The sequence below is a fragment of the Macaca mulatta genome, chromosome 4 (genome assembly GCF_049350105.2).
Source record: "Macaca mulatta isolate MMU2019108-1 chromosome 4, T2T-MMU8v2.0, whole genome shotgun sequence".
NCBI lineage: Eukaryota > Metazoa > Chordata > Mammalia > Primates > Cercopithecidae > Macaca > Macaca mulatta.
Genome location: NC_133409.1, coordinates 149,036,063 through 149,062,194, shown reverse-complemented (window position 1 = coordinate 149,062,194; position 26,132 = coordinate 149,036,063). Strand labels below are relative to the sequence as shown.

The window sequence follows — 26,132 nt, the reverse complement described above, 5'->3', positions numbered from 1 at the left end:
ATAGTGCCATGATCCCGACTCACTGCAGCTTTGACCTCCCAGGTCCAAGCGATCCTCCCATCTGAGCCTCCCAAACAACTGGGACTACAGGTGTGTGCTGCCACACCTGGCTGATTTTGTATCATATACATATATATATAAACATACACACACACACACACGTATGTATACATATATACATATGGGTTCAAGCATTCTCCTGCTAATTTTTTGTATTTTTAGTAGAGATGGAGTTTCACCATGTTGGCCAGGCTGGTCTCAAACTCCTGACCTCAAGTGATCTACCTGCCTTGGCCTCCCAAAGTGCTGGGATTACAGGCATGAGCCATCGCACCCGGCTATTTTTTTTTTTCTTCTACTTTTTGTAGAGAGCTGATCTCACTGTGTTGTCCAGGCTGGTCTCAAATTTCTGAGCTCGAGCAATCCTCCCACCTCGGCCTCCCAAAGTGCTGGGATCCCAGCCATGAGACACAACATCTGGACAAAATATAAATGATAATTAATACACATCAATATTTTAAATCAAACACATTTAGATAAAGCTGACTTTTTGCTTGCCTTTTTTTTTTTTTTTTTTGAAATTTTGGGCTGGGCACAGTGGTTCACACCTGAAATCCCAGTGTTATGGAGGTCAAGGTGGGCAGATCACTTGAGCCCATTGTTTTGAGACCCCCCTGGGCAACATGGTGAAATGCCATCTCTACAAAAAATAGAAAACTTAGCCAGGCGAGGTGGCGCACACCTGTGGCCTCACCTACTCTGGAGGCTGAGATAGGATTGCCTGAGCCTGGGAGGTCGAGGCTGTAGTGAGCCATGATTGAGCCACCACACTCGAGCCTGGTGACAGAGTGAGACCCTGTCTCAAAAATATATATATATATTAATTTTTATTATGTATTGCTATGGCATAAATGTTTGTGCCCCCCTAAAATCCATAAATTGAAACCTAATCCCCAATGTGGTGATATTAAGAGATGGGGCCTTTAGAAGGTGATTAGGTCATGAGAGGCCTGTCCTCACGAGTGGGATTAATGCCATTATGAAAGAATCCCAGACTGGGCGCCGTGGCTCATGCCTGTAATCCTAGCACTTTGAGAGGCTCAGGCAGGCTAATCATTTGAGGTCAGGAGTTCAAGATCAGCCTGGGCAACATGGAGAAACCCTCTCTCTACTAAAAACACAAAAATTAGCCAGGCATAGTGGCAGGCATCTGTAATCTCAGCTATTCAGGAGGCTGAGGCAGGAGAATCACTTGAACCCCGGATGCGGAGCTTGCAGTAAGCCAAGATCGAGCCACTGCACTCTACCCTAGGTGACACAGCGAGACCCTGTCTTAGAAAAAAGAGGCCCAAAGGAGTTGTTTGGCCCTTCCACCCATGAAGATGCAGCAAGAAGGTGCCATCTATGAAGCAAAGTGTGCCCTCACTGGTTACCAAATCTGCTGGCACCTTGATCTTGGACCTTCCAGTCTCCAGAACTGTAAGCAGTTTTTATTGTTTATAAATTGCTCAGTCTAAGGTATTTCGTTATAGCAGCCTGAATGGACTAAGACAGATAGTTTTATAAAAATTACACTACAGTTGGTGTTTTGTATCTGCAGTTCCACACCTGTGGATTCAACCAACCGAAGAATAAAAATATTTTTTAAATATATATGGCCAGATGCGGTGGTTCACGCCTGTAATCTCAGCATTTTGGGAGGCCACAGCAGGTGGATCACTTGAGGTCAGGAGTTTGAGACCAGTCTGGCCAACAATGGTAAAACCCCATCTCTACTAAAAATACAAAAATATTAGCCACGCGTGGTGGTGGGTGCCTGTAATCCCAGCTACTCAGGAGGCTGAGGCAGGAGAATCTCTTGAACCCGGAAGGCAGAGTTTGCAGTGAGCTGAGATCATGCCATTGCACTCCACCCTGGGTGACAGAGCAAGACTCTGTCAAAAAAAAAAAAAAGAAGGAAGGAAGGAAGGAAGGAAGGAGGGAAGGAGGGAAGGAAAGAAAGAAATGTATATGTAATAAAAATAATACAAATAAAAAATACAGTATAACTATTTATACAGCATTTACATTGCAATAGGTACTATAGATAACCTAGAGATTATTTAAAGTATATGGAAGAATGTGCATAGGTTTTATGCAAATACTATGCCATTTTATACAAGGGATTTGAGCATCAGTGAGGGTTTTGGAATCAATCCCTGGTGAATACTGAGGATGACTGTATTCATAATCTCATATTCAATGTCCATCTATTACAACACAGAGAATCAATATCATACTTCACATGAGTTATATCTAGACCTACATGTATTCAATTTTTATTTTCAATAGGCTTTTGGGGAACGGTGGTGTTCGGTTACATGAATAAGTTATTTAGTGGTGATTTCTGAGATTTTGGTGTCCCCATCACTGGAGGAGTGTACACTGTAAATGTGTAGTTTTTTTTTTTTTAATCCCTCACCAACCCTCCCACTGTATGCATACAAATTTAAGAGTAATAAGGATTGTTTAATACAGCAACATGTTCCTCAGCTATCCTTTGCAACTGTTGTAAATGCAGCACAACATCCATCCATACCTCTAAAACAAAGAGCAACAAGAAAAACTGTACTCAACACTATTGGGAAATGATACTTTATCACACTATTTGAGAGGCAATATTTAACAAGCTGGTTAAGGTGTGTTTTCTTTCACTTACGTGTTTCCATTGCTTAAATCCTCCCTATACTCCAAAGCAGTATGTGCTTCAGAATCCAGGCAGAGGCACAACCTCAGACTTTCACAGAATTAGGCTATAGTCATCTTTTGTTTCCAGGATACAGGGCAAGAGATTGCAGAAGTCACCGTTCCCCAGGGCTTGAACGGCGTTAATTACAAGAGGAGATGTGTAAGATTTCAGGTTGTGCCGTGCCAGCACTGAGAGCAGATCAGTGACAGAGGTGCCCAGGTGTCATGTGTAATAAATGTGTGTGATAGGTTGTTTGTGATAGGTGAATCCCCCTAAAGTATGTGGGCCAGGGCAGGGCCCCTGTGGTTCAGATCTGAGGATGATACTGCTTCTGGGGAAGATCATGACTTCTGTTTCAAATATGCTAAATTAAGCTGGGCACCGTGGCTCACACCTGTAATCCCAGCACTTCGGGAAGCTGAGGCGGGTGGATCACCTGAGGTCAGGAGTTTGAGACCAACCTGGCCAACATGGTGAAACCCTGTCTCTACTTGAAATACAAAAAATTAGCCGGGTGTGGTGGCACGCATCTGTAATCCCAGCTACTCCGGAGGCTGAGGCAGGAGAATCACTTGAACCCAGGAGGCAGAGGTTGCAGTGAGCCAAGGTCTTGCCACTGCACTCCAGCCTGGCCAACAAGAGTGAAACTCTGTCTCCAAAAAAAAAAAAAAAGCTAGTAGTACCTTTGGGATATCCAAGTAGGGATGCCAGGCAGGAAGGTGGTCAAATCTGGAGATTTGAGGCAAGAGATAAATTTGAGAGTAACCAGCTAATAGGAACTGAAGCCATAGGACAGGTGTGATCCCCTGGAAGGAAAGGGTAGCATGAGAAGAGGAAGGTCCAGGACCAACCTCTCTTGATGACCTCCAATGTGACCAGGTGATTTCAGTCAAAGGCAGAGTGGGCCAGCTGAGGGGTGGAAGAGCAACCAGAGGAGGGATAGGAGGAAGCCAGAAGATGCCAAGTCCTGGAGGCCAAAAAACGACAGTGTTCCAAGAAAGAACGGGCCAGCAACGTCAGCTACTAGTGGCAGTTCAAGTAAGAAGAAAACGAAACAATGGACTTAATGACATAAAGTTCATTGCAAAAAAACATTTGAGTAGCAGCAAGGTAGAGATAAACACCAGCCTGAAAGGGTCGAGCAGTAAGTGGAAGTGACAGAATTTTGCCCAGTTTTTTATTATGAAAAATTTCAAATGTACAGAAAACTTGAAAATATAATACAATATTGTTTGTATGTCCATCATTTTACTTAGATTTAACAATTGTTATTTATAGATATATACAAATATTTATATATTATATATATACAAACATATATATATGGTTCTTTTTTTTTTTTTTCCAAGAGAGGGTCTCACTTCATCACACAAGGTGGAGTGCAGTGACCTGATCATAGCTCATCTCAGCTTCAAACTCTTGGGCTCAAGCCATCCTCCCACCTCAGCCTCTCAGGTAGCTGGGGCCACAGTGCATGGCACCATGCCGGGCTAATTTTTAAATTTTTTGTAGAGACAGGGTCTCGCCTTGTTGCCTAGCTGGTCTCAAACTGGACTGAGGGGGTCCTGTTGCTTTGGCCTCCCAAAGTTCTGGGATTACAGACATGAGCCACAGTGCCAGGCCTATATACGTTTTTGTGGGTTTGTTTTTTGTTTTTTGTTTTGAGATGGAGTTTCACTCTTGTTGCCCAGGCTGGAGTGCAATGGCATGATCTCGGCTCACCGCAACCTCCGCCTCCTGGGTTCAAGCGATTCTCCTGCCTCAGCTTCCCGAGTAGCTATGATTACAGGCATGTGCCACCATGCCCAGCTAATTTTGTATTTTTAGTTTAGATGGGGTTTCCGGTGTTGGTCAGGCTGGTCTTGAACTCCCAACCTCAGGTGATCCGCCTGCCTCAGCCTCCCAAAGTGCTGGGATTGATTACAGGCGTGACCCACTGTGCCCGGCTCCCCCCCGGCCGCTTTTTTTTTTAACATAGAAATTGTTAAGCGACTACTAAAACATTCTTGGACCATGTGAAAATATAGGAAAGCATGTGCTTCACACCCAAGTACCTCAGCATGCATCTCCCAAAAATAAGGAGATTCCATAACCACAATACATAATCACAGCTAAGAAAATAATGATCACAGCCAGGCATGGTGGCTCACACCTGTAATCCCAGCACTTTGGGAGGCCGAGGCAGGAGGATCACAAGGTCAAGAGATAGAGACCATCCTGGCCAACATGGTGAAACCCCATCTCTAATAAAAATACAAAAATTAGCCGGGCGTGGTGATGCATACCTATAATCCCAGCTACTTGGGAGGCTGAGGCAGGAGAATTGCTTGAACCCAGGAGGCAGAGGTTGCAGTGAGCTGAGATCGCGCCACTGCACTCCAGCCTGGTAACAGAACAAGACTCAGTCTCAAAAAAAAAAAAAAAATTAGAAAATAACGATCACCCCTTCACTTCGTCTGATAGCAGAATATGCTCAAATATTCCCCAGTTAGCCTCAAAATGTCTTCTATATGTCTTCTTCAAAATGTCTTCTATATGTCTTCTTCAAAATGTCTTTCTTTTTCATTTCTTTCCTTCCTTTCTTCTCTTTTTCCTTCCTTCTTTCCTTCCTTCCTTCCTTCCTTCCTTCCTTCCTCCCTCTCTCTCTCAATCTTTCTTTCTTTCTTTCCTTCCTTTCTTTCCTTCTTTCTTTTTTGACTGGGTCTCACTGTCACCCAGGCCAGAGTGCAGCAGTGCAATCAAAGTTCACTACAACCTCCGCCTCCCAGGCTCAAGTGATCCTCCCACCTCAGCCTCCTAAGTAGCTGGAACTTCTATTTAGATGTGACCCACCACACCTGACTAATTTTTGTATTTTTATTTTGTAGAGACAGGGTTTTTCTCTGTTGCCCAGGTGGGTCTTGAAATCCTGAGCTTAAGTAATCCACCCTTCTTGAACTCCTGAGCTCAAGCAAAGTGCTGGAATTACAGGCGTGAGCCACTGCATCCAGCCTATACATATATTTCAAATCAGGATCAAATCAAGGTACACACGCTGCATGCATTATGTTCCTCTTGGAGGGGTGTGGATCTGGTGGTGACAGATGGTTGAGGGAGCTCACCTCTGATGACTTTGGTGTTCTCTGTGACATAAGAGGGCAGTCATCAAGTGAGCGTGAGGTGAGAGACAGAAGAGCCTCAGAGGTTCAAGGACCAGGGAGGTTTAACATAGCCATTGACCAGGGTGATGTGGTTGGGCCACTAAACAATTCTGGGAGCCTCCTTAGAGTTCATGATCATGAGTGAGGAGTGGGAACCATTTCCTGGTTGTGTGATTTCCACCACCAACAGTTCTTGGCTATCAGAGTAAAATCCTGAAGAAAACAGATCACTGGGCTCATCCAGGGTTAGGGTTTTGCCACTTGGATAAAAAGGATGAAAATACAGAGGGGAAGGGGAGTTGGCGATATTGTCCAGAGAGGTGTTGAAATGAAGGGTCGTGGAGTTGAACTGAATAGGGAGGGGCTCATAAGCTGGAAGAAGGAGGGCATCATTGATCCGAAGGTCCTAGGAGACTGAAAATTGGTTGCGAGGAGGGCAGACAGACTGATGGACAGAAGGTTAGGAGGTGGGGGTTAAGAGCAGGCTGCTTGGCTGATTCTCAAGGAGGGGCTCCTTCAGGTGATAAGGTCCAGGGTGTGACAATGAGAATGTGTGGCCGAGTTGGAGAGGAGAAGGTTCTTGGGATCAAGTGCCCAGGTTATTGAGAGGTCAGGTAGGGAATGGATCCTCCAGGTGGACAACGAAGTCACCCTGAGGAAGCACTCAATGCAAAGACTTAAACGTCAGCTAGGCCAGCGTTCCCCTGAGTGAGGTGGAGGGGTCTGGCAGACAGTAGCAGTGAGAAAGGAAGAGGAAAGTTTAGCCTAATTGCTGAGCCTGGAAGGCAGAGGGTTATTTTAAGCTAGAGTTGGGGGCTAGGGGAGGAGTAGTCTGGAGGCAGCAATCTGAAGCCAGGAGAGCACCCTCAGCTGTAAGAAAATCAACAACTCTTATTTCAGAAGCCTGCAGAGGAGGTAGTGCCCTCAAGGGAGAGTTAAATTTCACTTAACGCCAGGAAGTGGAGGGAATGCTCCAAGGAGAAGCTAAGGGTAAGAGGAGGGGGCTGCAGTTTATTAGAGGGCACAGGCAGGTTAGGGAGGGGGCAAGTGGAGGGCTGAGTCAGATCCAGAAAGTACAGAGTGTCGTGGAGACACAGTGCAATAGAGTAGGTGGGCTTGGGAGTTTATGTTTTCACTATGAAATGATAAAAACAAGGACAGGAGGCAGGCTGGATTTCACCCATTTAGTTTCTAGGAAGCTATAAAAAGTGGCGTTTAAGAATGTAGCCTGGCCGGGTGTGGTGGCTCATGCCTGTATCCCAGCACTTTGGAAGGCCGAGGCAGGCGGATTGCTTGAGACCAGCCTGGCCCATATGGTTAAGCCCCGTTTCTACTAAAAATAGAAAAACAGCCAGGAGTGGTGGCAGGTGCCTGTAATCCCAGCTACTCAAGAGGCTGAGGCAGGAGAGCCTCTTGGGAGGCAGAGGTTGCAGTGAACTGAGATCACTCCACGGCACCACTTCAGCCTGGGGGACAGAGCAAGACTCGTCTCATTAAAAAAAAAAAAAAAAAAAATGTAGCTTCAAGCGGGGTGCAATAGCTCACACCTGATCCCAGCACTTTGGGAGGCCAGGAGTACAAGACCAGCCTGGCCAACATGGCGAAACCCCATCTCTACTAAAAAAGATACAAGTATTAGCCAGGTGTGGTGGTGCACACCTGTAATCCCAGCTACTTGGGAAGCTTAGGTGGGAGAATGGCTTGAGCTCAGAAGGTGGAGGTTGCAGTGAGCCAAGATGGCACCACCACACTCCAGCCTGAGCAACAGAGCCAGACCCTGTCTCAAAAAAAAAAAAAGAAAAGAAAAGAAAAAAAGAAAGAAAAGGAAGGAAGGAAGAAGAGAAAGAGAGAGAAAGAAAGAAAAGATAAAGAAATAAAGAACAATAGAAAGGCAGGCAAGAAAGTGGCTACTAAAGCAGAACTGGCTGCATTCCAACTCCAGCTTTGTCATGCACTAGCTGTCCTGTCTATAACCTTGGCAAGGTCTCTGGGCATCAGTTTCCTCTTGTGTAAAACGTGGATAACACTAGTACCCACCTCACAGGGTTGCTGTGACAATTCAAAGATGCAATGTGTTCAATGTTGATACGGTTTGGATCTGTGTCCCCACCAAATCTCATGTTGAATTGTAGTCCCAGTGTTGGAGGTGGGGCCTGGTGAGAGGTGGCTGGATTATGGGAGTGGATTCTCACGAATGGTTTAGCACCATCCCCCTGGTACTGTTCCCATGAGAGTGAGTTCTGGTGAGCTCTGGTTGTTTAAAAGTGTGCCACACCTCCTCCCTCTCTCTCTTGTTCCTGCCATGTGAGAAGCTTCGCTCCCCCTTTGCCTTCTGCCATAATTGTAAGTTTCTGGAGACCTCCCCAGAAGCCGAGCAGATGCCAGCATCATGCTTCCTGTACAGCCCGCAGAACCATGAGCCAATTAAACCTCTTTTTTTTTGAGACAGGGTCTTGCTCTGTCGCCCAGGCAGTGGTGCAGTCACAGCTCACTGCAGCCTCAACCTTCTGGTCTGAAGCAATTCTCCCACCTCAGCTCCCCAAGTAGCTAGAACCACAAGCACATGCCACTATACCCAGCTAAGTTTTGTATTTTTTATAGAGACGGGTTTTTGCCATGTTGCCCAGGCTGGTCTCAAACTCTTGAGCTCAAGTGATTGATCCTCCTGCCTCGGCCTCCCAAAGTGCTGCTAGGATCACAAGCATGAGCCACTGTGCCCAACAAACATCTTTTTTTTTTTCTCTCTCTGAGACGGAGTCTTGCTCTGTCACCCAGGCTGGAGTGCAATGGCATGATCTTGGCTCACTGCAACCTCTGCCTCCCTGGTTCAAGTGATTCTCCTGCTTCAGCCTCCCAAGTAACTGGGATTACAGGCCTGCGCCACCATGCCTGGCTAATTTTTGTATTCTTAGTAGAGACAGGGTTTCGCCATATTTGGCCAGGCTGGTCTCAAACTCCTGACCTCAAGTGATCCACTCACCTCAGCCTCCCAAAGTGCTGGGATTACAGGCATGAGCCACCGTGCCCGGCAACCTCTTTTCTTTATAAATTACCCAGTCTCAGGTATTTCTTTATAGCAGTGTGAGAATGGACTAATGCAAATGTTTACAACAGTGCTTGGGCTGTTGCCTCAGACATACTTGGTGGAGCCTTGCAGGCCCAGCAGAGCAGCCTCTTTGATTACCTGAACCCTGCCCCTGACTAGGTAGCAAACATGAAGTGGATGACAATGATGACTTGATGAGCAGTTGTGAATGCAAAAATTATATGGAGACACCAAGGACTGCAACAGATAAGAAGATCTCAGTGGCAAATGGGTTATTTAGGGCTGCAGCCAACTGACTCCCACAGGGAGTGGGATCTGGACAAGAAGGGGTGGTTTCCCAAGGCCACTAAAGGTTTCATTGCTACATACCCAGCCAAGTGTGGCTTTTCTAATGGTGGGCATCTAGCTCTCCTGCAAATGTACAAGATGTCAATGCTAGGAATGCAGAACTTCTGCAAAGAAAACCCCCAAACCCACTGATCCTAAAAAAAGGGGAGATAAAAGAAAAATGGAATAAGGATAATTTCATGTTGAAGAAGACAGAAATACAAATGTATATGTATCTGGTTTGCCTCGAGGAGAAATCCTCAGAAGACTTTAAGGTCAAGCTTTACAAAGATGATCAAAGAAATCTTAAAGGAGATGGGCTTTGCTGTTACTTGAAGAGGGAATCCGTGGGTCTTCCATTAAAGTTTTTGGATGAAAATGAAATTAGAGGCTGTAGGCCGGGTGCAGTAGCTCACGCCTGTAATCCCAGCACTTTGGGAAGCTGAGGCGGGTGGATCACCTGAGGCCAGGAGTTCGAGACCAGCCTGGCCAACATGGCAAAACACTGTCCCTACTAAAAACACAAAAATTAGCCGGGTGTGGTTGTGCACACCCGTAATTCCAGCTACTCAGGAGGCTGAGGCAGGAGAATCATTTGAACCCTGGAGGCAGAGGTTGCAGTGAGCCAAGATCATGTCATTGCACTCCAGCCTGGGCAATAAGAGTGAAATTCCATCTCCAAGAAAAAAAAAAAAGAGGTTACAAGAAGCTGTCTCTGCAACAAAAACAGTTGGTCTGGGGATGTGTGAGGGGGTTGGTCTGGGGATGTGTGAGGGGGTTGGTCTGGGGATGTGTGAGGGGGTTGGTCTGGGGATGTGTGAGGGGGTTGGTCTGGGGATGTGTGAGGGGGTTGGTCTGGGGATGTGTGAGGGGGTTGGTCTGGGGATCTGTGAGGGGGTTGGTCTGGGGATCTGTGAGGGGGTTGGGCCATTCAGAAGGTGCCATGAGCAAGTTGTCAGAATCAAACATATGTTTCATCCTATGGATATTTTTGGTTGTTTTTTTGTTTTCTGAGATAAGGTCTCATTATTGCTCAGGCTGGAGTGCAGTGGCGTGATCACAGCTCACTGTGCAGCCTCAACCTCCTGGGCTCAAGGAATCCTCCTACCTCAGTTTCCCAAGTAGCTGGGACCACAGGTGTGCACCACCATTCCTGGCTAATTTTTAAAAAAAAATTTTGTAGGCCGGGTGTGGTGACTCACACCTGTAATCCCAGTACTTTGGGAGGCTGAGGTGGGTGGATCACAAGGTCAGGAGTCCGAGACCAGCCTAGTCAACATGGTGAAACCCTGTCTCTACTAAAAATACAAAAATTAACTGGGCATGGTGGAGGATGCCTGCAATCCCAGCTACTGGGGAGGCTGAGGCAGAGAATCACTTGAACCCTGGAAGCAGAAGTTGCAGTGAGCTGGGATCGTACCACTGCACTCCAGCCTGGGCGACAGAGTGAGACTCTGTTCCCAAAAAAAAAATTTTTTTTTTTGTAGAGATGGTGTCTCACCATGTTGCCCAGGCCGGTCTTGAACTCCTGGGCTCAAGAGATCTGCCTCTTGGCCTCCCAAGGTGTTGTAATCAAAGGCATGGGTCACTGCACCCCGCCCATCCTGTGGATTTTAAGGATGATGGGTTGGTGTCACTGCACCCCGCCCATCCTGTGGATTTTAAGGATGATGGGTTGGTGCTAAATGAGCTCAGAGAACTTTGAGTGCTCAACATTGAGACCAATGAGGAAGCTTTTGTTTGGTAGACTCGTGGATGGTGTGGACTCTGTTCTGGAGGAATGCAGAGGAAACTGATTATTATATTCAAATCCTCCATGGAAGGTAGTTTGTTGGCCCAGACATGGAATAAGATTACAGACTATCAGGTTCAGGGGACCTCAGGAAAAAGGAGGAAAATCTGAGAGGATGGGAGGCTTTCCTCAATGCCTGTGAGGCCAACAGACACTTTCAATCTCCAGTATGTCTATGCTTCAGAAGGAGCAAGATGTTGGCTGTCCTTTCACTCTCCACCAGCTGAAATGTGGTCTCTTCCCATCACCTGCCATTCTGACCACTCTTCCCAAGTCACAGACACTTCTCAGATACCAAACCCAAAGGCATGGCTGAATTCATTTGCATCAACTCAGGCAATGAATTTGGGAGGAGAGTTCACTTGTCAGAACGTAACAACGTCACATTTTGCCGTTGGGAATGTGGAGTCTAGGGACCCTTGGAATCACTTCCCTACCTGATCGCTAGCACACCCTCTTTCACTCATTGAATCACACTTTAGATTAGGTGCTGCTGGGAAGGGACTTTGCAGATGTAATTAAAGTCACAAATTGGTTTATCTTGAGGTAATCCAAAGGGAGACTGTGCAGGGGAGGTCTGACTCAATCACATCCAAGGCCTTTAGTGGTGGCTGAGAGGAGAAAACACATTTCTGCACTTAGGAGCCTCCTTTCTCACCTCAATTCTAGCAGCTCAGATGAGGTGTCAGCTCCCTGCAGTCCCTGGGGTACAGAAGAAAGAACTGCAGAAAAATGGAGGCAGTGACACTTCCACGTAAAACTACTAGAAGTCTTCAGAAAGTAAGGCAAGAAAAGGAATCTTGAGGACCAGAGAAGCTGCCAGGCCAGTTCATTAAGCCTTGGCATGACAAGGAAATCCAGAGTTTTCTTGAAGGATGGAAAATCTGGAGATGAGGGATGGGCATCATGTACTGTCAAATGCAGTTGCCAAGGGGTTCAAGCGCAGGGGCGTTAAGAAGAGCTGAGACCTGCCTATAGACGCCAAGTTTGCAGGGCTCATCCTGGACTATTAATGAGACCATCCAGAGGCCAAGGAGCTTACAGGGAGAGGGCTGGACTCACCTTCGGGGATACTGGCCCAGCAGCGCTGCAGATCCCACCCTGAGTAGAGTGACATGAGAACTGGGCTGGGGGAGTTGAGGAGAAAAGGAAGTTTCAAAGGGTGTGTGTGTGTGTGTGTGTGTAAACTGGAAATGGTTAAACTCCCCTGTGTGCAGTGGTATACCAAGCAGGGTGGGAGGAGGCTACACCACAAGGGGTATTTTTTCACTAACATTGTTTTATAATTGTTGGTGCACAGCATCAATAAAAAGTTGGCTTTAGGCTGGGCGCAGTGGCTCACACCTGTAATCCTAGCATTTTGGGAGGCCAAGGCGGGAGGATCACCTGAGGTCAGGAGTTCAAGACCACCCTGGCCAACATGGTGAAACCCCGTCCCTACTAAAAATACAAAGATTAGCCTGGAATGGTGGTGTGTGCCTGTAATCCCAGCTACCTGGGAGGCTGAGGCAGGAGAATCATTGGAACCCGGGAGGCAGAGGCTGCAGTGAGCTGAGATGGTGAGATGGTGCCACTGCACTCCAGCCTGGGCAACAGAGTCAGACTCCATCTCAAAAAAAAAGCTGGTTTTAGAATTATTTTTAAATTCTCCACACACAATACACCTTCTTATTGCCTGCACCCGGAACAATCATCTCCCTCCGTGTCCATGGTAAGCTGCAGCCTGTGTGTCCTATGTAAGTAAACAGTTCAGCTCCTCTACCAGATTGTAAATGGGGTTGGCGGGTCGGGGTGGAGGGCATGGTGAGTAAGGATTATTTTTCGCATAATAACAGTTTTATGCAGCATGGTTTTGTAAAAGAGAAATGTTTTCTAAATATTTGGCAAATGAATAATGGAATTTGAGTAATAATGAAGAAAATATGGGCAGAAATTTTACAAGCAAACATTTAGTTTAAACAAAAAAGCAAGCCAGGCGAGGTGGCTCATGCCTGTAATCCCAGCACTTTGGGAGGCTGAGGTGGGTAGATCACCTGACATCAGGAGTTCAAGACCAGCCTGGCCAACATGGTGAAACCCCATCTCCACTAAATACACACAAAAAAAGCTGGGCACGGTGGGTGCCTGCTACTTGGGAGGCTGAGGCAGGAGAATTGCTTGAACCTGGAAGGCAGAGGTTGCAGTGAGCCAAGATCGTGCCACTGCACTCCAGCCTGGGTGACACAGCAGGACTCCGTCTCAAAAAAGAAGAAGATGAAGGAAGAAGAAGAAAGCATTCCTAATTGCCCTGGTTGTAAAATAATACAGAACAGGAAATGACAGCATCATTAGAGATTTAAGGTTTCTTAACTTTTTATGTCTAAGACAGGCTTTGGAAGTCTGGAGAAGTCTGTGGAGTCTCAGAATAACCTTCAACTACATAAAGTAAAATAAATGGGATTACAAAGGAAAACAATCATATTGAAGTACAGTTATCAAAATGAAGCAAAATGTGTAAGAAGATCTAGTGGTGAGTCTAACCACTACCACTAACTACAAAGTAACCATGAGCATACATGACATTTTGAAATTTCTGCAACTATCGGAAGATGATATAAACCTGTAAATTCTATTAACAACAGTCACATGTACTACAAATACCTGTGTAGGTTTATTGCCTACATTTATCATTGGAGAAGATGCTAAATATCAGTTAGAGATTAGTGAAAATGCAATGTAATTTTATCCTATCTTTGTTTCCCCTTGGGATCCTGGATGAAGAGCCCTGTATTACGCTGGGCACAGTGGCTCATGCCTGCAATCCCAGCTACTAAGGAGGCTGAGGTAGGAGGATTGCTTGAGCCTAGAAAGTTGAGGCTACAGTGAGCCATGATCGTGCCACTCACTGTACTCCAGCCTGGGCAACAAAGTGAAACCCTGAAAAAAAAAAAAAAGAAGAAGAAGAAGAAGAAAGAAAGAAAGAGAGAGAAAGAAAGAAAGAAAGAAAGAAAGAAAGAAAGAAAGAAAGAAAGAAGGAAAGAAAAGAAAGAAAAGAAGGGAGGGAGGGAAGGAAGGGAGGGAGGGAAGGAAGGGAGGGAGGGAGGGAGGGAGGAAGGAAGGAAGGAAGGAGGGAAAGAAAGAAAGAAAAAACTGAAAGTCCAGGCGCAGTAGCTCATGCTCGTAATCCCAGCACTTTGGGAGGCCAAGGCAGGTGGATCACCTGAGGTCAGGAGTTCGAGACAAGCCTGACCAACAAGGAGAAACCCTGTCTCTACTAAAAATACAAAATTAGCTGGGCATGGTGGCGTATGCCTGTAATCCCAACTACTCGGGAGGCTGAGGCAGGAGAATCGCTTGGACTGGGGAGGTGGTGGTTGTGGTGGGCCGAGATTGTGCCATTGCACTCTAGCCTGGGCAACAGGAGTGAAACTCCGTCTAAAAAAAAAGAAAAAGAAAAAAGAAAAAGAAAGAAAAGAAAAGAAAAGCTCTGCATGAGAGCCAGTGATGTCTCAGAGTGGAAAGGAAGCCAGGTCAACATGTTGCCCCTGCCCACAAGCTCTTAGGTTGACATTCAGAGCCAACCTCCCCAGCAGCCTCTTTTCCACCCTAAGGTTTGTCTCAGGGATCAGGGAGTGGAAACTCTCCACGTGCCTGCATGCTTCCATCTGAACCACTATTGTAGGCTCTTCTACTATTCAAAGCCCCTAAGGATGTAACATTTGGAGAAAAGATGCTAAAAAGTCCCGGTACTCAGAGACAATGTTCTCCAATTGTTTGAATGGGAGCATCAAATGAGTCCCCAGCCCTGAAGGTTGGGTTGGTCTGGGGACGAAAACTAATTGTCCTTTCAGTTCAGTTATATCATCATTCCCAAGGCAGACGTTTGTTCGGAAGATTCTTTTCTAGCTCATACAGAAAATGACACTTTATCCTATGAGATCCCCAAAGGCAGAGGACATGGGATGTGGTATCAGGAACCTGGGAGACATGCTTTTGCAATGGGGTACACAGCACTTAAGTGAGGGAAGCCACCAGGAAGTGGTACTGGCCTTGGAATTCCCTTCATGTCACACAGGGACAGAGAGGAACTAACATTTCTAAGGACTTATTCTATACCAGGGGCTGTACATTCTGTATCTTATATCTGTTACGAACTGTTTTTTCATAAGGCAGGTGATTTCTTTTCTTTTTTCTTTTTATTTTTTGAGACAGTCTTGCTCTGTCACCCGGACTGGAGTCTAGTGGTGTCATCTCGGCTCACTGCAACCTCTGCCTTCCCAAGCGATCCTCCTGCCTCAGCCTCCGGAGTAGCTGGGATTACTGGCACGCACCACCCCGCCCAGCTAATTTTTGTATTTTCGGTAGAGACAGACTTTCACCATGTTGCTCAGGCTGGTCTCCAACTCCTGTGCTCGACTGATCTGCCCACCTAAGCCTCCCAAAGTGCTAGGATTATAGGCGTGGATCACCATGCCCTGCCTGCTTTTCATATATATATATATATAGAGAGAGAGAGAGAGAGAGAGAGAGAGAGAGTCAGTCTTGCTCTTGTGCCCAGACTGGAGTGAAATGGTGTGATCTTGGCTCACTGCCAACTTCTGCCCCCGAGTTCAAGCGATTCTTCTGCCTCAGCTTCCCAAGTAGTTGGGATATCAGGCATGCACCACCATGCTTGGCTAATTTTTGTATTTTGAGTAGAGACAGGGTTTCGTCATGTTGGCCAGGCTGGTCTCGAACTCCTGACCTCAGGTGACCCACCCGCCTCAGCCTCCCAAAGTGCTAGGATTACAGGCATGAGCCACCATACCTGGCCTTTTCATATGTGATATATATATATATACATATATATATATATTTTTTTTTTTTTTTCCTTTTCTTTTTGAGATGGAGTTTCACTCTTGTTGCCAGGCTGGAGTGCAATGGTGCAATCTCAGCTCACCACAACCTCCCCTGGGTTAGGGCAATTCTCCTGCCTCAGCCTCTCAAGTAACTGGGGTTACAGGCATGCACCACCATGCCTGACTGATTTTTTATATTTTTAGTAGAGATGGGGTTTCTCCATGTTGGTCAGGCTGGTCTTGAACTCCAAAACCTCAGGTGATCCACCCGCCTCAGCCTCCCAAAGTGCTGGGATTATAGGCGTGAGCCACCGCACAGGGCCTCTTTTCATATATTTTTAACTAAATTAATAAAACAGGCTGGGGCAGTGGCTCATGCCTGTAATTCCAACACTTTGGGAGGCCAAGGTAGGAGATCACTTGAGCTCAGGAGTTCAAGACCAGCCTGGGCAACATAGTGAAACCTCATTTACCAAAAACTACAGAAATTAGCCAGGTGTGGTGGCACGTGACTGTAGTCCCAGCTATCCCAGAGGCTGAGGTGGGTGGATTGCTTAAGTCCATGAGGTCAAGGCTGCAGTAAACGGTGATTATGCCACTGCATTCCAGCCTGGGGGTGCTGAGCAAGACTTTGTCTCAAAAAACTAAAAACTAGCCGGACGTAATGGCTCATGCCTGTAATCCTAGCACTTTGGGAGGCCGAGGAGGGCGGATCACATGAGATCAGGAGTTCGAGACCAGCCCGGCCAACATGGCAAACCCTGTGTCTACTAAAAATACAAAAAATAGCTGGATGTGGTGGTGCGTGCCAGTAATCCCAGCTACACAGGAGGCTAAGCCAGGGGAATCGCTTGAACCCGGGAGGCGGAGGTTGCAGTGAGCTGAGATGGTGCCTCTGCCCTCCAGCCTGGGCAACAGAGCGAGACCTTGTCTCAAAAACACAAACAAAACCCCCAAAAAACTAAAAAGTAAACAAATAAATAAAACGAAATGTGGAAGCAATAGCAAAGGCTTGACCTTGCTCCAAAATCACACGATTTTTTTTAAGCTGCATTCTTATAAACTTCTTCCAAATGAGATAAACTTCTTCCAAACTTCTTCCAAAAAGATAAACTTCTGCTGAGAGGGGCATGGTCATGACTTACAGTTTGGGCAGGACAAAGTTTTTTCCATCACACACACACACACTCACCCTCACACATACAGTGTTATTTCTACTAAATTGTACTTGATTCTTCTCCAGCGGCTCTGTCTGGAGTTTAATGTTACTAGTTTGCCAATGAATAGAATAAGACAATAAGCAATTTTGCTTTTATTTCTTTATTTTAAAAAACTCCTTGGTTAGTCTTATGAGAAAACAAAGTGAAGAATAAAGGTAACTACTGCATGTACCACAGTAGCAAGAGGAAAAAGAGTGTCAATTAATCTAATTGATATTCAGAGGATTGCGTGGCTCTTAGTGATGGAGTTGGGATTTTGGCACGTGTACATTTGTTGGATTTTGCTACCCGGCATCTGTATCCCATTCGTCTGGTAGCAGGATCCCATTTTTGCATTGGGGCCATTATCCTCCAACATTGGGTAGTCTATGGTACTATTCTTCAAGGGACCCTCCCCTTCCTTAGAGGAGTGTGAGCACCTGACCCACCCTAAGCCTATTGGAGTTCTCTCTCTTGACCCAAAGTAGAAGCATTGACTATTGGTGTCTGCTGCCTGGACGCTGGAACTATCCTGGCTTCTGTCCTTTCCAAAGACCACCTGTTCAGCTTTTCCTTCAGTTCTGTAAATATCCTTTCAATAATTTACTATTACTTATTAATCTGTTGCTTCTCTACAACCGGCTGCCTCCTCAGCTCCATGACTCCCAGCCTGGAGTCATAGAACAAAAGCTGAATGTGGGCACAGAAGTTTCAGCCACTGGGTGCCTATATGGTTTTGAGCTCATTATTTGAAATTCAAGCTCATTACCTGAAACAGGAAGAACACCTCCTCATAAGGCTGATATGTGAATTCAATTAGATGAAATATGTCCTCTGAGATCAAGGACTTTGATTTAGTCTCTGCTGAATCCACAGTGCCTATCACAGAACACAGAGCAGAGCTTCAATAACTATGTTGGTTTAATGGCAACTGCTTCTGAAAACACTTAGTTAACTCTAGTATGTAACATGAATTGGTGTGTCCATTATGTCCAGGATGAAGACAGCCAATTTCGATTCTCCTCTCCTTAAAGTTTTGCTTGCTTTCTCTTTCTTTTCTTGAATCTTCACACTAAATCTACTTTTTTAATTTTTTTTTTAAAGAGATAGGGTCTCACTCTGTCACCCAGGATGGAGTGCAGTAGTGCAATCATAGCTCACTGCAATCTCTAACTCCTGTTCTCAAGCAATCCTCCTGCCTCAGCCTCACAAGTAGTTGGGACCACAGGCATGGGCCACCATGCTTAGCTTTTTTTTTTTTTTTTTTTTTTTGTAGAGATGGGGTCTCCCTATGTTGCCCAGGCTAGTCTCAAACTCCTGCACTCAAGATCCTCTGGCCTCTGCCTTCCAAAGGGATTACAGGCATGAGCCACCACCCTGGGCCTCTGACTACTTTATTTTAAAGCTCAGTCAATTTATATATTTTTATTATTATTTATTTATTTTTTTATTTTTATTTATTTTTTTGAGACAGAGTCTCACTGTCACCCAGGCTGGAGTGCAGTGGCCATCTCGGCTCATTACAATCTCCACCTCCCAGGTTCAAGCGATTCTCCTGACTCAGCCACTCTAGTAGCTGGGATTATAGGCAGGCACCACCACGCCCAGCTAATTTTTGTATTCTTAGTAGAGATGGGTTTTTGCAATGTTGGCCAGGCTGGTCTCGAACTCCTGGCCTCAAGGGATCTTCCTGCCTCGGCCTCCCAAAGTTCTGGGATCCCAGGTGTCAGCCACCTCGCCCGGCTGCCTGATATCTTAAAATCAGAAAAGCCACCCTTCTTAAGTGGAGGGTAGGTGGGCCCATATTTACAGGAATGGAAGAAAGGAGAATGTTCCTTCTCTCTTTTGTCCACGTTCAGCAGCTCTGAAATTAATGCCAAAGCAAACAAACTCCCGCCCCACTGTCCCCTGCCGCCCTCGCCTTATGCTGTTGAACATAAGACTTTGCTGTTGAACACGAAGTAAAGGTTTCCCAGAAAGCCCAGTTTAAGGAAACAATTCAGGGCGAAGTGAGGGCACAAAGGTAGAGAAATAAAGGGAAATGATATCTCTTTAAAGGACAGAGATCCCTGAATAGCACTGGGGGCTGTTACAGCCCATGAGGACATCTCCAAGTCCTTCTATATAACACTAGGAACCCCTGTGCCATATACAGACACTGTTCTCAGAGATTAGCAGGGGGAAAGAGGATAATGACACAGTTATGTCCTTCGGAATGATTCTAGATGCTTCTGAGTCTGTGAGGCCCCTGTGTCCGTCATCAGCAAAACAAGTGTGGGAGAAGTTTGAGGAGTTACGAGTTTAAGCCTGGGAATCTTAAACCACAGAGCAGAGGATTTTGGGCTGAAGAAACAGACCCTCCGCAGCTTCAGCGCGAAGAGGGCGGCGGGGGCCGGCGGTGGTGGGGTTGGAACCTCGCAGCCTTGGGAAGCGGGAGTAAACCGCAGAGGCTGCGCGGGGGTTTGAGCGGAGCGTGAACAGCTCCTTCCCTTGATCATGCTGCCCTCCGGAGGTCAGTGTAGGCATCGCTGCTCCCTTTCACGCTAGTCTGTCTCTTCATCGTCTGTTCTGGATCACCCTGTCCAGAGAGACCGTTGGGTCAGAAGGTTCCAGAGAGACCGTTGGGTCAGAAGTGGACCTCCGGGGCGAGCTTAATGTCCCTGAAAACTGCGTGCTTCAGTATCACTTGAATGCCCACCGGGTTCCGGAATCTCGAGCCTCCGAAGCTGTCCCTTTGCCCCACGGCTCACATTCCGCGCGTCTGCCCCTCAGCGACTTCAACAACACGCGCTTTTCGGTCAGCTCTGAGGATTTGGGTTCTGCGACGGACAGGGGAAGGAAAGAATGAAGGCTGTGAAGAACCGTGGTGGCTGCCTGCACAGCCCTCCCCGCATGCGAGCATTAGTTGACTAAAGCCGTCTGTCTCGACAGTCTCCCCTGAGGGGTATCTGGGGACCCTTTCTTTGGGAACCCACGCTCTTTGTCAGAGTAGCTAAATGCCTCTCCTGTCCCAAATCTCATACCCTTGGCCTTTCTCCCGTCCTCGCGCTTAGGCTGGAGTCAGGTCAAATGCCAGAACATCTGGATGCCCCAAGAGTGACACCTGGGAGTGGGTGGCCAAGAAAGCAGCAGCGGGAAGGGAAAGTGGAGGAGCAGAGGATTCCCGGGGCTGCCGTCTGGGGTGAGCTCGCGGCCCCTCAGAGCCTGGCACACCGCCGCCTGGCATCCAGCAGGTGTGAGGGAACGCATAGCGCAGTGAGTCAAGCGGTGTAAACCCTGAATAACGCCGAGCGGGTGAGCGGGGCAAGTGCGAGGTCACTTAAGGACGCAGTTCTGGCCCCGCCCTCAAGACACGCCTGGCCAATCAGGAATCGCTGATTCTCCAATCCTCTCCGCCTGTGCTCGCCCTCCTCTGCACTTCGGTCTCAGGCGCAAACACTTTCAAAGTCGTTAGGCCAAAGCGCTGAGATACGGCTTCCCAAGCCAATCAGAGAGCGGCTCTCAGATATGGGGCGGAACCCTGAAAAGGCGAGAGCTGAGATCCCGCTCCTTTCTGCCTTACCACGCCGCCTCCCGCGTCCGCCAATTAGGAGAGCCCGGAGCCGGACCCGCTCTCAGCCTCAGCACGCAGCAGCCTGCGCTCCGCGGCGGGTGTGCTCGGCAGTCAGACTAACTCAAGACGCCTCCCGTCGCCGGCGGTCTAGAACCGCATCCGGAGGGCCTAAGGCGGGGAGTAGAATCCGCTTTTTTTCCACCACTCTCCAGGGACCTGGGAAGGGAATGTTAGGCCGTGGGGGTGGAGGAGACAGGAAACATCCCCAAATTACCATTTTTCCTCAACTGCACCTTTCCTCTTAGGCCTTAAAGGGGTCCCTGTGTCTCTCCAGTCTAGAGCCTAAGGTCAAACGAAGCGTATAGGCATGGGCAGCAGGAAGGCTCCAAGTCAAACAAATACATGACGTGGATGAATTTTGCCTCGTCTACCCCTGCCCCAGCGGTGTGTGTGTGGGTTGGCTGCTGCAGCCCAGGAGGCAAGGGACTGTGACAGCCACAACCAGAGGAGCTACGGAGCTGCTACAGAGGAGGGATTCCAGAGTCAGCTTGGGCTTGTCCCAAGGGAGCCCTCGAGATAGTGTCTGGGGCTGCGCGGCCTGGTTCTCAGCCCTTGCAGCATCTGCTTTAGCCAGGGGCCACCTTCCTCCTCTGGCCTGGAAGTAGCTAGAGGTTAGAGGTTACACCCGCCATAAGGGATATAAGCCCAGGAAGCAGTCAGAAAGGAAAGGTCACTCTAGAGATGGGGCCACCTTAAGGCCTTCAGGAGGAAGGAGAAAGGAAATGGGAGAAGTGTCATGTCATATTAAATATTTATTTTCTGCATACTGACTTGGGATTAATTCTTGAGCCAGGAGGGGCAGGGTTAGTGTTCAAATTGCTCAGATCTCAGGTCAAAAAACTACAGAAATCACTTTGAAAAACACAATGACAGAGGCAGTCACCCCTTGCCAGCAATTCCAAGAGCTCCTTCATGCCTCAAGACATGGTGACTAGTTGAGTGAACCAGAGATTGACGCAGTGACGGTTTTTACAGGGGAAGAAACAAGCCTTGGGTGTATGGGAGCAGGAAAGGAGGGTGACAGACTGGAGAAATGATAAAGGCCATTTTGGAAGCCCACAGGGAAGTGGTCTTGGGAAACCTGAAGACACTGGGAAATTTAGACGGCCAAGGAGATCCAGCTTATCCTGTTGGGCAAGGTGCTGGGAGGGAAGGCAGGTAAGCCATATTAAGGGCCTGGGAGGCAAGGGAAAAACTGGAAAGGGGACCGCCAGGTGAAGAAGGGTATGGAATGGGGTGCAGAAGTCCATGGAGATGACTGGCAGATCTCAGGGTGGTTTCCGGCACATCAGAAGTTGGGCTTATGCTTCTTGAGCTCCACCATAAGGTGGTGAATGTTGATGAGCTCAGCCCGGGCAGGCAGGGCTCGGAGCTGCGGCTGGGACAGCACCCGGTGGAAGCGATGATAGACCTGGATCAGCTGGGTCAGCGCTCCCTGGTCAAAGAAAGTCATTGAGGGATCAAACTGTAAAGTGGTGCTAATAGTGATGATTAAGAATCAGGTTAGGCAGCCAGGCGCAGTGGCTCACACTTGTAATCCCAGCACTGTGGGAGGCCATGGCGGGCAGATCACGAGGTCAGGAATTCAAGACCAGCCTGGCCAACACAGTGAAACCCCATCTCTACTAAAAAATACAAAAATTAGCTGGGTGTGGTGGCAGGTGCCTGTAATCCCAGCTAATTGGGAGGCTGAGGCAGGAAAATCACTTGAACCCGGGAGGTGGAGGTGGAGGTGGAGGTGAGCCCAGATCGTGCCACTGCACTCCAGCCTGGACAACATAGCTAGACTCTCTCTCAAAAAAAAAAAAAAAGAAGAATCAGGTTAGGGCTCATCCAGCACTTTGGGCACAGCTAGTAACTGAAGACCAAGGGTAACTTAGATGATGCTGAGCCCAGCAAAATGATGGGAGAAAATAATAAATGATGGGGTAACTTAGATGATGCTGAGCCCAGCAAAATGATGGGAGAAAATAATAAATGATGGGGTAACTTAGATGATGCTGAGCCCAGCAAAATGATGGGAGAAAATAATAAATGATGGGGTATCTGAGTGGGGGCTGGGACTTGCAGGTCACCTGAATGATACTGGTGCCATTTCTGAAGTTGGTGAAACTCCGCATTACATCCTGACTCAGAGATTCCACTGAGGATTTCCAGGAACTACCAAAGCCACGGATCAGCTGAGTTACCCGGGCTAACAGCAGGAGGAAAGGGAGTGTCAGAGACGGATCTGGCTGATCTTCAACTCCACTAAGTTCTCCCCAAGGTATAGCCATCCTTACCATCAAACCCTCTTTTCTGGTATTCTCTCAATCCAGTCTTTCATACTCTATTCCCCCACCATGTAATCTGCATCCTTTCATTTTTCTTTTCCACTTCCCTTACCACTGATCCCATCATTACCGCATTTTCCTCATACCTTCTTCCCCTCGAAGTCGCTCAGCCTGTCCACGCTCAATCAAAGCCTCAGCCTCCTTCACAAATGCCACTAAACCCCCAAAAGGGGGAGACAGCAACTCTTCAATGAATTCCTGGAAAGACAAACACATATACACAGGTGTCCTGGTGTCAGCAGATTTGCCCAATTCTGGCATCATGACTAATGTAGATCCGTGTGAATGGCATCTTTCAGCTGCTGCAGAAGTTAAGGAAAATTCTCTATGGAGAAAAATATCCTCAATCCTAATTTTGGCCCATACAATTCCCCTGGTTAAGATCAAACAATGAACTCAAAGATAACTAGACACAAAAGAAGGGCAGCTACCAAGAGAGTCAGCAGACACAATAAGCAATAGCTGCTGACCTTAGAACTATCAGATACAGATAGCAGTTGCACTGTTTGCAATGTCAGAAGTTAAGGATAGGCCAGGCACGGTGGCTCACACCTGTAATCCCAGCACTTTGGGAGGCTGAGGCGGGCAGATCACCTGAGGTCAGGAGTTCAAGACTAGCCTGGCCAACATGATGAAACCCCGTCTCTACTAAAAATACAAAAATTAGCTGGGCATGGTGGTGGGTGCCTATAATCCCAGCTACTCGGGAGACTGAGGCAGGAGAACCGCTTGAACTCAGGAGGCGGAGGTTGCAGTAAGCTGAGATCGCGCCACTGCACTCCAGCCTGGATGAAAGAGCAAGACTCTGTCTCAAAAAAAAAAAAAAAAAAAAAAAAAAAGAAAAAGTTAAGGATGTAAAAATGACCAATTAGTAAGAACTATTAGGAATGAACAGACTTGAAAAAAGGAAATTTTTTAGATACGAAAAGCCAATTTTAGAAAGTCAACAGATTAACAAGAATTATACAATGAACTAGAATTTATAACTGAAGAAAGGACTCAAAATGTAGCATAGACAGAAGATAGAAAATTCTGAGATAGTAGGAGATACAGAAATCTAATTAATGTATCTAGGCACTGAAATTGATGGCTACTAACATCACAAAGAGAGCCAAGAAGACATTATGCGCTTCCTGATGGAAATGCATACCACTACCTCTCAAATATCCCTGTAGAAAAAAAAAACTAAATCTGATCAAACCTTTCCATCTAATTACACATTTATGAGAAACACACCAGACAGAGGAACAGTTTGGCCACACCATGGAATGCAGTCAGCAAAATCTAAACTGTACATCATTCTAGATGACAAATGACTCAGTAACTCAGTTTCTTCCACAAATAAATTGCAGAAGAGAGGAGGTTAAGATGGAAGGGAAATCTATAGATTAAAAAAAGACACATATATGGACTTTATATGGATCCTGATTTGAACCATAAAAATCATTTATGAAGGCTGGGCGCAGTGGCTCATGCCTGTAATCCCAGCATTTTGGGAGGCCGAGGTGAGTAGATCACCTGAGGTCAGGAGTTTGAGACCAGCCTGGCCAACATGGTAAAATCCTGACTACTAAAAATACAAAAAAGGGCGTGGTGATGGGTGCCTATAATCCCAGCTACTTGGGAGACTGAGGCAGAAGAATTGCTTGAACCCAGGAGGCAGGCAGATGTTGCAGTGTGCTGAGATCGGGCCATTGCACTCCAACCTGGGGGCAACAAGAGTGCAACTCTGTCTCAAAAAAAAAAAAAAAAAAAAAAATCATTTATGAAATAACTGGGGAAATCTGAATAGTAGTTATTTTAAATAAGATAATATTTTTAAGTGTGATAATGTAGTTTTTAAAACCATTCTGTTACCAGGTGTGGTGGCACACACCTGTAGTCCCAGTTACTTAGGAGGCTGAGGTGGGAGGATCACTTGAGCCCAGGAGTTCGAGGCTACAGGGAGCTATATCATGCCACTGCACTCCAGCCTGGGCACTATAGCAAGGCCCTATCTCAAAACTAATTTTCTTAATAGAAAAGAAAAACATTCTGATACAGATGAAGTGATAATAATGTATAAGATTTAATCCAAAGTAACCGGGGGACACAGAAGGAAGATAAGCAATAGGTGTTGGTATAGATGAAACAAAACTGTCCATGAATTGTTATACACAGAATATCACTGATGGTGCCGGGGGGTTCACTATGCTTTTCTAATAGCATATTGAAATTTCCCATAGCCGGGCACGGTGGCTCAAGCCTGTAATCCCAGGACTTTGGGAGGCCAAGACGGGCAGATCACAAGGTCAGGAGATCGAGACCATCCTGGCTAACACGGTGAAACCCCGTCTCTACTAAAAAAAATACAAAAAACTAGCCGGGTGAGGTGGCGGGCACCTGTAGTCCCAGCTACTCGGGAGGCTGAGGCAGGAGAATGGCGTAAGCCCGGGAGGCGGAGCTTGCAGTGAGCTGAGACAGCCTGGGCGACAGAGCGAGACTCCGTCTCAAAAAAAAAAAAAATTTCCCATAATAAAACGTTAATTTTTGTTTAATGTAAAAGGGAGATTCAAACAAAAAAAACCCATAAAAACAACCCAGACAATAAGATCTGGTAAGAAGAAAGTGAAATTATTATTCCATTTAAAAATAAATTATTAATACAAAAATTAGCCAGGTGTGGTAGTGCATGACTGTAATCCCAGCTACTTAGGGAGGCTGAGGCAGGAGAATCACTTGAACCGGGAGGCGGAGGTTGCAGTGAGCCGAGATCATGTCACTGCACTCCAGCCTGGGCGACAGAGCAGCAACTTGTCTCAAAAAAAAAAAAAAAAAAAAAAAAAAATATATATATATATATATATATATATAAAATTGCATCTTTTCTATTCTTCCCTCAAAATATTCACTTATATACACTGATGGTGTCAGATAACTAATGTGAGACTAGGGAGATATGCTACAAGGAAGGATCTTTCTAAAATCAAGGCATCATTGTGATGTGATTTTGGACAGAGATTAAATAACCAAATTCAACCTATTACAGTTGTCTAAATGCAATCTCACACACACATATACAACAACAGTGCAGCAGTGTAGTGTGGAGCACAGGGAGTGGACTGCCAAAGAAAAGTTGAACTAACAGTGATAACCCC

General features: G+C 46.6%; 2 protein-coding genes and 1 long non-coding RNA gene across 12 annotated transcripts in view; 1 reads left to right on the top strand and 2 right to left on the bottom strand.

Moving 5' to 3' along the window:
- PFDN6 (prefoldin subunit 6) overlaps positions 1–26,132 on the top strand; it is a 150,610-nt gene that overhangs the window by 87,970 nt on the left and 36,508 nt on the right. The window lies entirely within an intron of this gene.
- On the bottom strand, positions 17,161–17,951 carry LOC144340456 (uncharacterized). The gene is made up of 2 exons (XR_013416564.1): positions 17,819–17,951; positions 17,161–17,630 (listed from the first exon to the last, which is right to left on the bottom strand). It is a non-coding gene; the product is annotated as an uncharacterized LOC144340456 (long non-coding RNA).
- The window catches only part of VPS52 (VPS52 subunit of GARP complex), a 28,707-nt gene continuing 23,971 nt past the window's right edge, over positions 21,397–26,132 (bottom strand). For all 10 annotated transcript variants that reach the window (XM_078000176.1, XM_078000175.1, XM_078000180.1 and 7 more), the window contains 3 exons: positions 23,082–23,193; positions 22,738–22,856; positions 21,397–22,097 (listed from right to left, as the gene is read on the bottom strand). In XM_078000176.1, the coding sequence (XP_077856302.1) occupies positions 21,951–22,097; positions 22,738–22,856; positions 23,082–23,193 (378 nt within the window). In that variant the 3' untranslated portion in view covers positions 21,397–21,950. The remainder of the gene's footprint in view (positions 22,098–22,737; positions 22,857–23,081; positions 23,194–26,132) is intronic.